The 18,025-nt window shown below is 39.0% G+C and overlaps 1 protein-coding gene across 2 annotated transcripts in view; it reads right to left on the reverse strand.

Annotated features, from left to right (window-relative positions):
* ZFYVE9 (zinc finger FYVE-type containing 9) overlaps positions 1-18,025 on the reverse strand; it is a 53,964-nt gene that overhangs the window by 15,531 nt on the left and 20,408 nt on the right. For both annotated transcript variants that reach the window (XM_085067597.1, XM_085067598.1), the window contains 7 exons: positions 15,655-17,717; positions 11,221-11,320; positions 7,395-7,571; positions 6,902-7,071; positions 6,029-6,152; positions 4,743-4,865; positions 3,469-3,624 (listed from right to left, as the gene is read on the reverse strand). In XM_085067597.1, the coding sequence (XP_084923723.1) occupies positions 3,469-3,624; positions 4,743-4,865; positions 6,029-6,152; positions 6,902-7,071; positions 7,395-7,571; positions 11,221-11,320; positions 15,655-17,717 (2,913 nt within the window). The remainder of the gene's footprint in view (positions 1-3,468; positions 3,625-4,742; positions 4,866-6,028; positions 6,153-6,901; positions 7,072-7,394; positions 7,572-11,220; positions 11,321-15,654; positions 17,718-18,025) is intronic.

Here is an 18,025-nt window from a genome sequence, read left to right on the forward strand (position 1 = left end):
CAAAAAAGGGTATTGGCACCCAGACTCAGGGAAGGCATTTATATGTGGCTCAGGGAAGTCAGCTGCATCCACCCAGCCAAGAACTGCCATGTACCAAACACTGCTGGCATCCTGAAAACCCCAGCATCTCAGTTCTGCAGCAGGAGATGCAAAGCAATATTCACCTGTGAACATTCTTGCCTTCAAGAGCACATGAGCACATTCCCTTTGAAAAGGAACACAAACCAAATCACTCCAAGAGCCACAAAGGGCCACAGAAGAGCCAAGACTGTGAATGTATCCTGATGGCACAACACATCTGTAGCAGATGCCAACACCGAGAAAAAAACATGTCAAACTCCACATTCAACATTCTGGCCATGGCTGCATCTCTTTATTGAAACACATCAGAAAGTAATTTGGAAAGAACTTACTCCTATTGCCAAGGGTAATAATGCTTTACTTACTATCAGTGAGAGTAGCAGCTGGCAGCATCCAAAACTTTCTCAGGCTACTCTGTGGCAGTCTTCCACACATCACTCACACACCTCATAGAAGTTTGATTTTGTCTCCACCTTTCCACAAAACAGTTGCCAGGGTGTATTACTCAGTTAACCTGCTCTCTGTTCAGAATATCTGCATGGGCTTCTTTACAGATCTACAATTAACTACCATCATATTTAATTAAAACCAGGCTGGGTAAAAAATACACAAACTGTGCCTGGGATAGATCCACCCTCACACAGAATATACCCAAAAAACAGGGTGACCACAAAGCCATTTCAAGCAGTTGTCAGATTTACATTTCCACTACAAAAGTAACAGTAGCATTTATTGTCTTCCATCACAGAGCTGATGCACTAGGGCATATCTGGCAGCACTACATTAACACATCCAACTGCCTCAAAGTCCCCATTCAGATGGACAGAAGTTCTCATTTTCCCATTCACTGCCAGGCTTATAGCCAACAGACAAGGATAATCATGGGATTACTACTACAACAGTACAACTACTACAACCACAACAGAAATCATTAGCCTCCAATTTCAAAACAAGAAAAGCAACACAGCAGGGAGCTTGATGACAGAGGGGCCAGAGCAAAAAGAAAGTGATGAAAAGTGAGCAGCAATGAATACTTGACTTAACTGACAACTTTATGTTTTTATCACTTGCATGCATACAAGCCCATAGTGAAAAATGCCATTTTTCCTTCAAAATCTCTCCACTGTTCTACAGGTTAAGTCTCAAATGCAGACCACACTGATGCTGAGGCAGTGCAGCACCAGACTAACACATTATCCCTGCTGAAATGGGAGATGGGTTTGCAGGACAAGCTGCACAGAGTTGAGAGAGCAGATTAAAGGCTGCTGCCTGAAGGTCTGGGGCCTGGGCTCTGCTGCCACCCTGCCAGAGCCACCCTGCAAACAACACCCAGCACAGAGGGCAGGACTCAGCCTCCAGAACAAGTTATCCCCTCAGGAAAACAGAAACATCTGGGTAGAGGCACGAGTACATACAAGTTTGTGCTTCTTGGCTTGAACACAGAATGCAAACTCCTAAATTCATGTGACTCACGGAGAAATAATTTGCTATGGATCAGGCTTTAATCAAACAAACAAAAGAGGATGCTGTGTTTTAAAGCTGAAAACAAAACCAAGAAACCTAAAATCACTTCAAAGCAAAATCAACATCACTAAAAGTAATTGTTTCCATTCCAATAAAAAGTACTGTATGTGCCTTTTCATTTTATTACTGTTTTAAAGAAAACTTTTACTAACAGAAATAAATAAAAAACATGCTCAGAATTTATTTCAGTTTCCTGATACAGAATGAATTTCAGCCAATATATTGCATAATGAAAAATGAAACGGTGAGGCAGGCTGTTAAATAGTCTCTAAATTCTACTGGGAATTCTTGTTTGCTCTAAATGTCCATCATCTCATTGCCAGGAGAGGTGCAGTACCTCTGAAATGAACAGCTTGGAAAGCTCCACTCACAAGAGCAGGAAAACTGCTAACCACTTCCAAGGGATTACAGAGACCAAACTGAAACCCCTACAGCATCACCTCCTCTCCGCCTGAACAGTGTTTAAAGCAGCCAGAGTTACAAATATGCTAATACATCCTCCTCCTTCTCAAACAAAGCGTGCCTTGGAAAGAAAAAAAGGATGGATATTGAGAGAGCATTCCAAAGTACTTTGGGAGTTTATCAAGGTGCTCTATCTACAAAACCTGCAGGCATTACACAGTAACTGAAAGTGTCTGTCTACTCATCCTTTGTGTCTGAAATACAACACAGAGCAGATCCTACCAAAAGGAAACACACAGTGGAACTCTTCAGCAGCGACATTTGGTTTCTGATTAAGAATTGTACAATAGTAAGCAGCTCCTTGCACCAGTGGAATTGTAGGATATCAAATTACTACCACTACAGTACTAAAAAAAGAATTCCAAATACATTATGTAGGAGTTATAAATTATGTATTTCTGTAGTGTAATTATACAGAACTTCATAGCAATATACGCACCAAGCTGGATTTATATCTGCAATATACATATATACACATTTTATACACATGCTTGCCATTTTTCATATCTATCTCCCTCTGAATAACATCATTATAAGACCAAGAATTGCAAATGAATTGAGGTTCAGAAAGGTAGTTGTTTGCCATGCACACAAGATCCATTATGACATGTGGTAATAATACATTCTGAACCTAGCAACCTCTCTGGACAAGCTGACCTTTGTTGTATAAAGATATTTTAGGAAACAAGTATCTTTCTTTATTTTATTAAAGTACTGGATTCAGTTACTCCAAAGGCATTATGAATGATAAGCAGAACCTTTTGTAATTGTTTTTTCAGTATATAACGTTAATGTGATTCAATTTCACCTCTGGAAAACAAGCTTTATTTTCTGGTAAGTGGAAACAAATACTTGCATTTTTCCTTATGCAAGGATTTTTCAATTCTAAGATCCAACAATACCTAGAAGTGGAAGTCTATTTACTTAGCAAATGTAAAATGTGCAAAGGCTTACATAAAATTCTTGCAATCAAGACACAAAAATTCAAAATTCAGGGATAATTTCTGAAATGCTATACAGTTCATTCCAGGCATACACACACATATACTATTTTTAAATATAAATAGGACCTCCATGATGTGGGAATAGACACAGGTACCATGAGAATCAAACTTCTGAACTACCTGGCCTGGGAATATTGAATACACTATCCACAATAATTCTCAAACTTTTCTTTCTGGCTGGAAGATCCCTGGAGCAGCTGCCCAGGACACCAGCTTCATTTGGTGAGTTGACTAGAACACTGGTTACTAACAACCAACAACTCCTCCCCCTATCAGCTTTGATCCTTATTCTCTTCTGATACTCTTCTATACAAGAAGAGACATTTGCCATGACAAAAAAGTATCTGACTCAATATGGTCATTAATTCAAAGCATTTTTAACAGAGAGTATTCCTACCTGCTAAGGCATCCCGGTAAAGTTGCACAAAATGGTTAAAGATATCCTTAGGCAAACATTTCTCATCAGGCAAACACTGCAGGAGGATGACAATCTCTGACTGCCCCACTGCATGCATGCCTTTCGTGGTGAAACACCAGCACTTCCTGTTCACATCTGCACAGATGAAAACATGGATCAGCAGAGCGGAATTGCAAAAAGGACGCCTCAGTTTCACTGCAGGAAGACAGCTCTTGCAAGAATCAGTTTTACAGCATGTATTGTTGTGTTATCTGTCACACAGACAAATTACGTCCTACATCTGTTACCGTGAGAGCAAGAACATCCAAAACAAGAGCAGCTCAATAATTCCCAGTTTACAGCTAAGGAAGAGGCAGAGAACTGCAGCTCCCAGTCAGACCTTGGGATTAACACCACAGAGCAGACTTTTAGCAGTTTCTGTATTCAAATGAAAGGACAGGATTTAAATGTGAATGAAGGAGCCTGGGAACGGGCCAGGCTGCTGGCTGTACCATGATCCTGACAGCTAAAACAGTTTCCAACAGTGATATCTCTCTTAAGATGGAGAGCTGGATGTCAGGTGTCTCCATGAGATATTGACACATGCTCTGAGCTTCATTTCTTGAGAATACTGAGTTATTGAAATAAAACCTGTTTCTATAATGGATTACGTTTTTAAAATATGTAAAACATTGTACTGCAATCTAAGAGATGTTGAAAGGCTTACAAACATCTCAATTTATTAATGCAAAACTGTCCTTCCCAATTTCTCAGTCATGTTTCTATCCAGCAGAGATCAGCTGAGGAACTGGCATGAGAAACCATCCATCTGCCTCCTGACTCCTCCCTCAGCACAGGACAGAAAGGGGCAGAAGAGGTGCACAGTGGAATGGAACCTCTGCATTATTATGGGATCCCATCTGCTTTTTCCAGAATGGGATGACAGGGGAATAAGTGAAGCAACCAAAGGAAAATGGGTGATAAAATACCCTGCTCTACCAAGCTCTACAGGAGGTGCTGATCTCCCAACCTGAGACTGGAGGCTCTACCAGTCCAATTTATATTTTATACACAAAGTTATCTGTACTGATACCTCAATAACCAGAAAAGGGCCTTTTGCTATTTAACTTAATATGGCTCAGTACAACATTTTCAACCTGTACACATTTTCAGAGAATATCAAAACTAATGAAAATGCTGCTGTTTCTACTAACATAGTCTAGGTAACATTTCCCCTCTCATAGACTAAGACTTATTTAATAATAAACACTTACAATTCACTATTTTTACCATGGACAGCAAATTAGCATTTAAAACAAATACTAGAGGGTCAGGGCCACCATCCTCCAGCTGCTGCATGACAGAGATCTGAGAAGGTCTCTCCTCCACAGCATAGTCTACAAAAGAAACAAACACAATGAAATCTGTAACTTACTGGTACAGACTCTACATTATAATCAGATAACCCCAATTCTAATGCTTTTTACTGTTTTGACTTTTTTTAGACAAATGCTTATTTAAGTATTGATTGATTTGATTGATTGTTTTCTAGGCTGGTATTTTCAAACTTCAACAGAATTTATGAGACAGCCTCTGTACATCCTTTAGAAAACTGCAGCTTGTTTCACAAATCTCCTGTTTTTCAATATCAACTGGAGGAGAAAATTGAAATCAAATTGAGAAATGTGTCACAATGTCAACTGAAATCCCAAATGACAAAGAAGTTAAGAATTGTTACTTAAATCACAGTAAGGCAGAAGGGCATCAGTGCTGGACTACCATGAACAGCTAACACAGGGTGGAACAGATTTGTTTTGAAATTAAATGCTGCTCACATTTTGGTTTTGATACTATCCTGAAATAAAAGGTTACTTCCAGCTTAACATTAGCAATGCACTGTGTCAGCAAAATATCTAATAGGAATAAAACAACCAAAGAAGAGAAAATAAGTTAATTCCAAGAATGCATTAAAGGATGACACGAATCAGACTGTGGAAAGCAATTTCACATAAACAAATACACATTTTCTAATCTTTTAAAAATTAATTTTTAATTTTCTGAAGCCTCCTCCATTTGGATCCTCTATAAGGGGATATCACAATGACTAAAAGCTGCACTGTGGTCCAAGATATGCAATAGTGTTGCTGAATGCAGTGCTCGGGGATGCCTCAGACAGAGCCCATGTTCCAACAGAATTTCAGAGAAGGGAAGCATGAATATTCATAAGGCTAATTAAAAACCTATCTCTGTGTGAAACATTCCCCACAGTCCGATTAGTGAAGAAATTAGCACATGTTTCTGGACTGAAGTTAATTTTTTGCTTTGTGTTTTACTTGTTACAGGAATTTTATTGCAAGGCGGGGCTCTTTTTGGATGCTAATAGGAACCAATTGTGCAAAGGAGTGGTCCAACATTTACCCATGAGTACTTACTGAGAATTCCTTCAAATACCCAGCACACTGCCAGCATCTTATTTTTAAAACAAACACAGTAGCCATTAAGTTATTGCAGCTGGTAAGCATAAAAGCTTATATATTTGGCTGTCAAATTATACCCTCACCTCCTTTTACTCCAGTGGAGATGAGAATTGGAGGAAGACCATCTTCAGGAATCAGATTCATTGCACTGCCAACAGGACTGCCAACCTGAGTTATATTTCCCGAGAATACAGAGGCATTATCAGTCTACAAGAAGCAAGCAACAAGGAAGGACAACATTAAAACAGTAATAATGATAAAAATGTAAGAGCTGGCTGACTAAATTATTATAGATGTAGGTGAAGGAGTCTGCTGGAGAAATAGAAGCACCAAATAATTTGGCTCTTTAGCAATCAATGATCATGTGATGACCCCTGTATGTGAACTATTACTAGGAAAATCTGCTGAGAGATTTTACCTCCCTTCTCCAACACCACACATATCCATTTCTTCACAAAATCTTAATGCATCTATGTCCAATTGAACTTTTTGTAGTCTCAATTCCGCTCACAGGGGGTATGGTAGACATTGTTAGATTTTATCTGCACTTTACTGCATACATAATTTTGTGACAAGCAGAGTATTTTTCTGATCCATGCTATGACAATGTTACTGTTTCAAACTCCTTACTGACCACAACTCACCTTTTTTAATGCATGGATTACACAAATATCCTTCACACACCAGCTGTACAGCCAAACAGTTGAAAGCCACACAGACAACAAACACTGCTTAGTGCTCTGCTCCAAAAATCTTAATTTCATTTTAAAAAATATGGTTATTTCAGCACTCAGCAAACATTCAAGTAAGGACAACACTTGCTATGCAACATATTAAGCCAAGTCTGAGCAGATTTCCTACATCTGACTGCAGTAAGACTGCAGTCACCACAGCAACTCATACACCACTCACGACCAAGGCAAACACAGGATTTTGAGCACCGAACACTCCCTTACTTCTGCTGATAAAGTGTTGTTGGCCATGGGCTTTGATGGATCATGAGACACTGCTAAGGTTCCTGTGGAAGTTGTCCCAGCCACTGTCAGCTTTGCTGCATCAGCAACTTCTCCATTGGGTAATATCCCATCAGCAAACCAAACACGCCTTTGTTCTCTAGGCTGAGCCACTGGAGAGAACATAAAAAAACCAGAGTTTAAGATCTCACAGCAACACGGGCTAGAAAATTGGAAAATCTGAGTATAACACAGCAAAATGGAAAAAACAAATATAAAAACGTGGATTGGAAGGAACTTAAGACATCACCTATGGCAGCATCATGTACAGACACAACCACTGAGAATAGTTTACATGTCCTGAAAAACCCGATGTCCCTGCCAAGGGCAGGAATATCACAACTGGCATTAGCCATTATTTGGAATGGATGAAATGCAGATATTCTTTCCAAATTCTTCCTATAGGTAAACTGAAAGAAAAAGCAAGTGCTCTTACCTTCTGCTCCAGGATGCTTTAAAACTCCCACAGGTACCATGACAGTGGGAGGCGGAGAGCTCAGGGCGCCCGAGGCCTGAGCCTGCTGCAAAGGAGGGATAGTAGAACAGTATTCAGCAGGATTGTTAGGGTTAGGGCTCTGGCTTGAGGCACTCATCATGTTCTCCCAGGCTTGAGCTAAAGCAAACAAAGAACAAGAGCCATGAACACAGAGGAAGGTTTCTAACAGTCCAAAACACTGTGCTCTCAGCTGCTGTCAGTATGGACCCTGCCACCTCCCAAAGACAATTCCCTTCACCAAGGGAAGGGAAGCCCAAGAGACTGTAATTAAGCAAGAAAATCCATAGCAAGAGGAGAAAATCCACTGGCCCTGTGCAATAAAAATATCAGTCAAGAGAGAAGTATTTTCTGAAAAGTTTAGCAATACACTTGGACTTGAGTGATGCTTAGTTCCTCATGCCTCATTTTGTTTCTTCTTCAAATACTTAATTTAAAACAGTCAATGTATACATAAATATATATATAAATACATCACACTGCATGGATAGACATTCCTACTACAAATGTTTCATAACACACAGAACACTTGAGCAGATTTTTCTTTCATTTATGATAAAAAGCACCTCGGACTTCTTTGTATGCAGGGCAGTTGAGTACAGATCAACAACTTTTATTTTATTTTATTATTTTATTAACTGTTAAAAAACCCTTATACTATTAATTTGGAAGGCATGACTTGAGCCTTAATTCAATTGGCTACACAATAACACATAAATCTTGTCAACAACATCTGCCACAGAAAAATCTCCTCCAGTGAGTAAACCAGACTATCTCCACAGCACTACTTCTTTTTCACCTCTAAGGAAGGCTTGTAGCAAGATACCAGAAAATTCCTCAGTATGTTTGTACCCACAACCATATCAGTATGTCACAAATAAATACATTCTTTGAGTCAGGCATAAATATCAGCTCCTAAGATCTCAGAGTATGTACATCTTTGGGTTCCTTCAGCTGCAAATTGTTAGAAAACCAAGGTGGAAATAACAAGGCCAAAAAAAAAAAAAAATCAAACAAAACTCAATAGAACATAAACCCTCCTGCTTCCCCCCATCAACCTGCAAAATCAAGAGTGAAATGCCTGCCAGTGAAAAAGGTACTGACATTCCAGTTGAGAAAATTATTTGAGCTGAAGCACTTTTTAAGCAGCAATTATGTAGCAGTTATAGAAAAAGTCCTGAAAGAAGAAAGTTTTTAAAATGCACAAAGTTACATGTCCAGGACTCCTTTATTAGAAAAGTCATAGCACAGTAAAAGAACATTCTTCAAGCCTTCTTTAAATTGAGCAAAGTGCCAAGTCAGCACAACTACCAATTGAAAATACTGTAAAAATAGCACTGAAAACTGATGAAACACATTGCCTGGCCATGGAAAAGTGCCAGAAAATACACAACCCTCCCCCCACACCCCAGTGAAACACAAACCAGGTACAGAGCAATCAAATGAAATAACTGCTTTTACTGTTCCTGCCCTGGTTCCAAGACTGTGCACAGACTGATGCTTAACCTGCTGCACCGAGAGGGACAAAAGTCCCCAAACCTGCACTGACAACTGCAAGGATCAGGAGGGCTGGGATAAAATCAGGGATACAATCAGTTGAACTAACCAGTAACCCCAAGCACCACCACAAAGCACTGCAGCAAGGACAGGAACAGAGGGAGCAGGGACAAGCCCAGCACTGGCCCTGGCATGAACCAGGCACTGGTGGCATTGTTTGCTGCCATTAATGTGCATCTGTCCTGGCAACAGGACAGAGAGGCTTTCAAAAGGAAATCATTATAATATGATCAGTTTCATTATGTCTTTTTAAAACAACACTTTGGTTTCAACTGGAATATTTTCAGATCTTTCCCTTCTCCCAGATGAAAATGAATCCTCCTGACCACCACAATGAGCCAGCTGTTTTTTGCTAAGTGTGTTTGTAATTCCTTGTTCTTGCACACCTTGAAATGTGTTCATTTCTCCATCCCAAAATGTAACATTTTAGAACCCTTTTAGCATCCTTACTGGGACTAGTTTTTAATTTCTAGATATTACAACCTACAATTTCCTGTCACCTTACACATTCGGCTTAGAGCGAAGAATTATTAATAATTAAAACCTAACACTGCTCATTGATTAATGTTTAATATTTTTGAAATATTTAAAGTTTTTGAGAAAATTATTCCTGTTTAATAAGAGATACTATCTACTGATTTTTGATTCTCATCTCAAGACTAAGCACTCAGCTGCTTTCAATCAAACCTGAACCAATACTCAACTTCTTTGGAGAGAAAATAAAGCTATGAGCTTAAGTTTAGTGTTTTAGTTTAAATGTTCAACAAAATAGCACATTTTTCTGAAAACAGCCTGAATAATCCACTATGCAGTAACATGTAAAGATACTGCCAAAATTACTTTGTGTGAATGCTGATACAAACCATAATATTCTTAACTAATTATTGGTTAGAATCTTTGGTAAAAGTCTCCAAAGTTTAGCTAAACAATTGCAGCAATGGAGATTCCATGATAAACTATCCTAATAGTTATTGAGCAGTTATCTTAACAGTTAAAAGTTTGCATTTAGAGCCTGAATTTGTATGACTTCTCATTCTACCTACCACATGTCAGAGTGCACCTCCCAGACCTTCCTTTACCACTAAACTAACTTCTGCCATCAAGTTTCAAAGATGCATATATATATTTACACCCCAGGACCAAGACACCCATTCTCCTTCCCACTAATAAAGCAAAATGCCTGCAATTTCTCATGATGAAACAGATTATCTCATTATTTAAGCACTAGCATGGGTCCTCTCTCAACCTAATCCAGTTTTTTCCCCCTTCTCAATTCAAGACATAAAAACTGAACATTGAGTCTTCCAGCAACAGCTGTCTCAGTGTCATGGGCATAAGTCAACTGGAGAGATCATCACCCAAAGGGAAGTTCTGGAAATTTTCAGAGGCCTCAAAACAAAGTGGGAAGAATACTCTGTGTTTGCTCATATTTATAGCACAGTTCTAAAGTGTTAATACAATAAAGGACAACATACAAAATACATTCCACAGCCCTCTGGTCAAAACCAGAGTCTTTCCTTACACCAAGCAGAAGTAATAGACCTTCCTGTTAGCTCTACTTGTTAACTTCAAAACTGCTTGTGACCTCTCTCCTGTGTCCCATGTTCTCACCAAGCTTTCAGACACAGCATCACCCTGGGTTTGACACACTCCAGTAATGTGTAATGTGTAATGTGTAATGTGTAATAGATTATTAATGTAAATTAATAATCTAAGCTCAGTTGTCCACATCTGTGGACCTGTTTCTAGAGCAGATCTCTTAATTTAGCAGCAAGAAGTTAAGAAGAAAGAGGAGCTGGATTAATTTGTAGATAAATACTCCTTTCCCAATCTCCTACAGTGCATAATTTAGAACAGGCACAACTGCATTACTCTCCTCTTTGGCATTCCATATAAATGTGTAGCAGGTTATCTATTCAGGCAACAAAGGATACAAACAAAACTTCTGAATTAACAGCAAAAAAAAAGCCAAAAGTCACAGTTTTTGCAATCCGGGTAGAGCACTTACAAATGAAAGCCTTCAAACTCAATGCAACCTTACCAGTTTTTTCTTCTCCAAAGGGATTCCATGCCAGCCTCTCAAGCACCTTTACTGTTTTAGAACACTTACCCATACAAATAAAGTATTCCGATTTATCTTTTTTATATACCCTGACTGCATCTCCACACAAAGCCAGTGAAGTGCCCCATCTCAGGTTCTCTTCCCACTCACCATTCATCAGCACTGAGTGGCAGATCACACACACTCTGGCTTCCTTTCGGTCCATGTACAGCAGCTTGCACTTCAGGCTACAGCACGCAGCACAAAACACCTGAAACACAGGGGAAACTACTCAGCTGTGTGCACAAATATGGGACAAATTGATGAATCTAGACAACAGAGTATCTGCAAAGCTCTTGACATGCAAAATACAGATGTAAAAAAAAATCAGTATTTTCCCATTAAAGCCACAGTGACCAATACCTACCCAGGGTGCCTGTCCTCCTAACCCTGGTGAATTATTTTTTGAACAGATAAATGCATCATGCCCTGTTCCACACTGTGGTGTTTTTTAAATTTGTCTGGCATAAATGACAATGGGTAATAAATACCTACCACATTACAATCCCTCATAGAATTAACAATCTGGGAATTACCTTCAGTCTTAGAAAAAGCATGAGTACTTCATAGAATTAAATATGTTTCAATGCACAAGTATTCTATATATAACAAGAGATTGCTATGGCACAGATTAATTCAAACAATTAATTATTTGCATCAGCACAATTCATCTACATAGAATTGGACATTAGGAGGAATCTTTGGACATCAGGAGGAATTTTTTCACAGAAAGGGTGATTAAACATTGGGATGGGCTGCCCAGGGAGGTGGTGGAGTCACTGTCCCTGGAGGTGTTTAAAGGAAGACTGGATGTGGCACTCAGTGCCATGGTCTAGGAGACAAGGTGGTGATCGGTCATAGGCTGGCTCGATGATCTCAAGAGGTTTTTTCCAATCTAAATGGTTCTGTGATTCTGTATTAGCATCTCCAGCTGTTTCATCTCTTCATATGTAGCAAGCTTTCCTTGGCTGACGAGGAACAGTGATTATCAAAGTGTTTTAAGTGCTCACCATATAAACCAAGACAATTAAGAAAGCTGAATGACATTAGTACTGCAAGAAAATCTTGCTCCATTTACATAAAAAAGCTCATATTGACATGAATACAAACACCACAGCATCACAACAGTAGAGAGAACTCAGGAATTGCATTCTGTGCACACTGGCTGCTGAAGGGGCTGGGGAAAAGCCCTGGGAGCACAAGGTGCTGTGGAGATGCGGCTGCAGTTCTGGGTGCTTCTAACCTGAACCAGCTCTAAAAACTCCCCAGTCCTGGGCAGGAAACAGTCCTGAGGCTTCCTCCAGACAAGAAAACCATGGAACATGAGCATGGCTTGTGCACCAAAACACACACTTGCATGCAGGTATGTTCCTACAATAGCAATTGCATTCTAATGATTTCTTATTTGTTTTAGATAGTAGCATTTTATCGATTTTAAAAACCCAGTAGTTCCTCAGGATTATTTTTCAGGTGATGTGAAGATGCTGATGAACATCCATTTCCTGCAGAAACGTAATGTCACACTCAGGAAAACTAGAAACAGCAGCAGCTACGTAGCAAAAGAGTTCACATATCAAGAGAGAATTTCAAATTTTAATTATGGGAGGATATTGTCTCTGCAATATGCATCATTATGATCTATAATGCTTTCTAAATAAAATAAAAAAATCCATCACTTCGGCAGCATTATTTCTGTAATACAGACAAGCAACTACGTAGGATTCTTACGTATAAATGTGTTTAAGCCTAATTAAATTTCAACCAAGTTAAAGATCACACCAAATTACAACTACTTTGCAGCCTGTTACTTGCAGGTTTTTAGTGGCAAGTGTTTAAAGTAAGCAAATATAGGTTCTGAACTCAACATGAGAGTTGAAAATGCAATGTGCAGAAAGCTCATTAGAACCAGTTCTAATGTTTTCTAATTATGACAACTCAAACATGTCAAAAACAAAATATAATTAAGTATTCACTGGAATTTCTACGCAAAAATAAAATCCACCCTTTCACATACATGAAAACCTTTAAAAAACCAAAGCAAATGTACTTTACAAATCTGATTTCTGCACTGACACCTTAACCCAAGTTACAAGTATTCTAGGGAATATTAATAACAACATCACAGCATATTTTAGAGACATTTGACATCATTTCAGTTCTCTGGGCAAAACTTCCAGTCAAAAGTTCATTCACTATTGAACATGGAAAAATCAATGCTGTCAACCATAAATGAAGGACCAACACAAATTAATATCTAATTTAGGACCCTTTTTCAAACAACACATTGTGCATTCATGAAAGCTCCCAAATGCAATAATTTAAATATTACAAGAGAAAACAGAAGCAATGACAGAACATCCCCACCTCCTCTCTCAGGCTGCAACAGCCTTGAGCAGCAGTAATGCAGAGAACACAATCCACAACTGACAAGTCAGACTTGTTATTAACAATCACCAAGTCATTATCTCAGTATATCATGCTATAAGAAAACAACAGAGCAGTGTCAAAGCAAGTTTTTATGCTACTGGAGTTTTTAGGTTCACTAGGAGTTGTTAAAGCATTAGTTGCTAAGGTAATTGCTGACTTTTTTTAGAGGAAAAATACAGTTTTGGTTGTCAGTAAAAAAGATTGCATACTAATTTTCTGTTTTTCCTATCAAGGATGATGATTTCATCTGACAATAGGAAGTACATAGATACATAACATGTAATTTATGAATGTGTTCACACATTCGTGAGGTTCTTAATTTTAACTCAAAATTTACTCTAAGTGTATTACTTTCTACCAATCCAAATAGTTCATATCGTCCATTAACTTTGCAATTATTAACCTGAAATTAAAAACCAAGACAGACTTCCCAGTTGCCACTCAACTATTTTTAAATGCAGTGTTTATTCCCAAATGAAAAAGACACATTCACCCCTACTAAAACGATTTGTCATGATGCTAATAAAGCTTATAAAGAAACTGTTGTACTAAAGCTTGTGTTCAAAATATTTAATCCCATGACTTCCCCTAGAAACAAACAACTGCAAGAGCTGAAGACATTGTCTCCCCACTTTTTTAAAGTGAGTTTCAGACATGTAACAGTGGAAGCATCACTGTGGTTCAGTAGTTACCTACACCACACATGGTCCCCAGGACAGGCTCTGGGATGGGGATGGTGACCAGAAAGCAGGAGCAGACAGCTGAGAACTGGCATTTCTCAAGCCACTGCAGCCACATTCATCACAGCTTGTCTGTCAAAGCTCTGGGCTGTCTCTGCCCAGAATCGTTACAGGAATTAAGGGCTGTAAAGCAATTTGCAGTAAGTGCTAAGTATTATTTGATTTAGGCTGATCCTTAGCATGGATTAATGAGTCCTTTCTGCCACATCTTTTGGCTGCACTTGTGCAAATTTGGCCCAGACAAACATTAGCTAACAAAAGCTTCTAAAAACAATCCGTTCTATACTGAGTCAGTTTGCCTACGGAGCAGAGGGATTTTTTATTTTATCCATTTCCCACATATAATCAAAAAAACCCACTGGCACTGGTGGTTCTTCTCAAGGTTTTTCAGAAGAATGTAAAAAAAGAAGAAGAAAAGAAAAAGCACATGGTAATTTTTGGCCTTGCTCCTTGCATGTTTTATCTATTTTGTTTACAGGTATTTTCATTTTCTGCACTCATTTGTGCAACTCAGGGTTTCAGTCGTTACACAGAAGCAATTAAATCCAAGCAATAAACTTGTTTAAAACACAGCAATAAGTAGAAAATGTTACTGTAAATGAAAACTGAAGTCATATTTGTTCAGCTCAAAAAAAAAAAAGAAAATTTACCTAAATAAGAGTATAAGTTAACATATCAAAGCTAAAATCATGAACAATGATGAATTGGTGTTTACCTAGACGGCACATACATAAAATTTTTTAAAACCTTCAACAATAAAATATTTCTTACACAACAAAAAGTGATACAGAAATTATGCTTTAGTTGTCTTCATTTTGAAATTTCTCACCATGGGGACATACATCAGGTTACAGTTAATATACCTTTTTTTTCCCAGGAGCAAATATATGTTTAAAAACATGTTAATAGTATTTAAAATAATGTTAGCAATATGAGAAAAGTTAGTAAAGAAGACTGAAAAGAACAGAGTTGATCAGCCATGTAAACCAGCAGGAATGCCAGCAATCCAACAGCCCACTTCCAATGCACAAGTTTGTTTCAGTAACTTTAATGGGATTATAGATGCAGTCATTTCTGTAAAGCAGTTTCCTGCACTTAGTCATTTTATAGGAATCCAACATAAACCCACGGATGATGATCATTGCAATCAACAAATACAACTGCTCATATAGGCTAATAACAATTAGTACTTCTTTATTAGAACCCTAAATAGATCAGAGCTCAGAAACTCCCATTTTTGCTTCACTCAGACACGGCTTTTTAGGAAGAGATGTCACAGGCAACTCTATCCAGTAGCTTAGAAACCCCTCTGATATGATGTTGTACAGAATCAGGGGGAAAAGGGTGCTTTGAGCTTATTCACAAAATATGAACTTACCTTCCCACAGGCTCTGCAATGGTGCCTTCTTTTGGTGAATGTAAATCTGGCCTCACATTTCATACAGTTTGGTGCTTGAGAATCTGGAACCCACACTGGAGCCACCTCACCCAAAGTCGTAAAAGGCTTTCTGGCTGGAGCTCCAAACTGACCAGCTCTGAGATCATTATCTGGACTATCTGGGGCTACTGCAAGGCACGAACTATTAGAGACTCCAGATTCATACTCATCCAAATGTTCCCCATTAGAACCAGTACCAGAGGCATTTGAAGATGTTTCACCAGGAAACGTGTCTGCTGTATCCCCTAATTGCGTCTTACCAAAGACATTTTTGTTTTTACTATTACCTCCACAATTTGGGGGAATAACATCATTTTGCAAGTGGTCCGATAATGGCTTCGGAATCTGCAGTTTCAGATTTGTGGGTTGCTTAGGTCTTGCACCACCAAAAGGAACACTGATATATTGCAGATTAGTCACTGGTTTTGGTGAAGTTTGCCCTTGCATGGATGAAACCTGACTACAAAGATTATGCAAATAATTTTTCTTTATGTGGTCACCAGTGCTGTTTAAAATAAGACCACTCCCTTCTGTGGTCTCATTTCCTCTCTGTTCATAAACATTAGTGTAACATTCTGACTTGCTCTCCTCAATCTCCTTTTCCTCTGTTACCGAGTCTTCCTTGGAGGGTAAAGTCTTTGGAACATGAGCAACAATTGGGTTCTGCATTCCATAGGAATCACAACCATTAGACAGAGAGCTTGCTGCTGATGTAGCCATCACATCAGAGAGACTAGACCCTTCAAGCTCATCTGTACCAGACCCTTTTAAGTCTATGCCTGCCTCCAACACCTCATCTCCATCTTCTTTGCTATTACCACATACATCATCAGGCTGTTTGGTCTGCAAAAGTCTTTCATTCTCTCCTAGAGTTTGCTTAGTATTCATCTCATTCAACTTTGCCAGTTCCCAATTAGTCATCTCCTGAGATTCAGGGTAACATTCTGCCACACTGTGCAATTCCGTTGTGCCGAGACTTTTATCACATTCAATGACTTCGCTTTCAGTGGCACTAACATCCTCTGCAGCACATTCCTTGTAACTGCCACTTCCAGCCACGTTGGGTTGACAGGTTTCGGTGAGCCCAGATAGCCTAGGCTGCAACTGCTGGGTTGTTTCCTGTTCTACCATTAAGCTTCCACTACTGGAACCAGAAGAGTTTTTAGCCTCTAGATCTGTTCTCTGAGGAATGGCTTTACTAGTGAAATTTTCAACTGATACACAATTTTCTTGCATTTTAGCAGTACCGTCAACTGGTCTCTGTAAGAGAGTCACTGCATTGATCCCTGCAGTTGTAGCTTCTGGAAACAGCAAGTCTTTGCTCATATTAAAATCCTCCTTTAATCGAGAGGAGGGGCATGCAGCGGTCAGGCTTTCAGATGAAGCATTAATCAAATGACTTACAGAGTCATCCTCAGTGCACAGCCTGTTTACTTGCTTTTCTGTATCTATATCCTTTTCTGTGGATCCATTTACAGTAACGCTAAACTGGTCACTCTGTCGGTTTTCATTATCCAGTGTAAAGCTAATAGAGTCCATTAGGGACTGACTGTTGTAATTTGTACAATCCACCACATCACCACTTTGTAGTGCTCTTCTGTCACAGTTGTGCATGACTGCCACCACTAGCACACTTTTCTCCTCTGGCAAGCAAGCTGTACTTCCACATTTCTTTTCTCCTGCTTCCACAGAGTTACACTGATCATCCCGATTACTATTTCTTTTAATCAATTGATCATCTGCTGCTGCCTGATCATCAATCCACATGACTGGGGTCTCTGGGCTTATGCTAAAATCCTTTCCATTAGCACAGTGATCCCCTCCTCCTGTTGGTGTAGTCACTGAATGGGACACAGAGAAAGATTTTAATCTCTGCTGACATTCATTAGGAGTTGTAGCTTCGTTCACGTTGGCCACGGTCGAGTTGAATGACAGGCGGCGAGAAGGAGGATCTAGAATCTGATTCCACTTTGCACCCAGCAGTGTAGGTGAAACAGCGGCATCTGAAAAAGGGTTAGAAAAGAAAATTTACTGTCATATTAAAGCTACAGGTTCTATTAATCCTGCTGCATTAGAGTGCCCCAAATATAAATGCAGAGATGTTCAAATACGAGCACAAAAAAGAAGCTCACCAGCCATAACCAACATCCTTGGTCAACCATTAATAGTGTAATTCCATAACGTTTCTGGAATTCAAGAAGTTTAGAGCTACCCCAACTAGAAGCAGGTTGAATTTGCAAAAGCAACTTTAAACTATTGATTAATATATTTTAGACAGCTAGAAGTGCCTAAAAAGATTCTCATCCCCAAA

Source organism: Lichenostomus cassidix, chromosome 8, assembly GCF_008360975.1.
Source record: "Lichenostomus cassidix isolate B80296 chromosome 8, HeHo_3.0, whole genome shotgun sequence".
Taxonomy (NCBI): Eukaryota; Metazoa; Chordata; class Aves; order Passeriformes; family Meliphagidae; genus Lichenostomus; species Lichenostomus cassidix.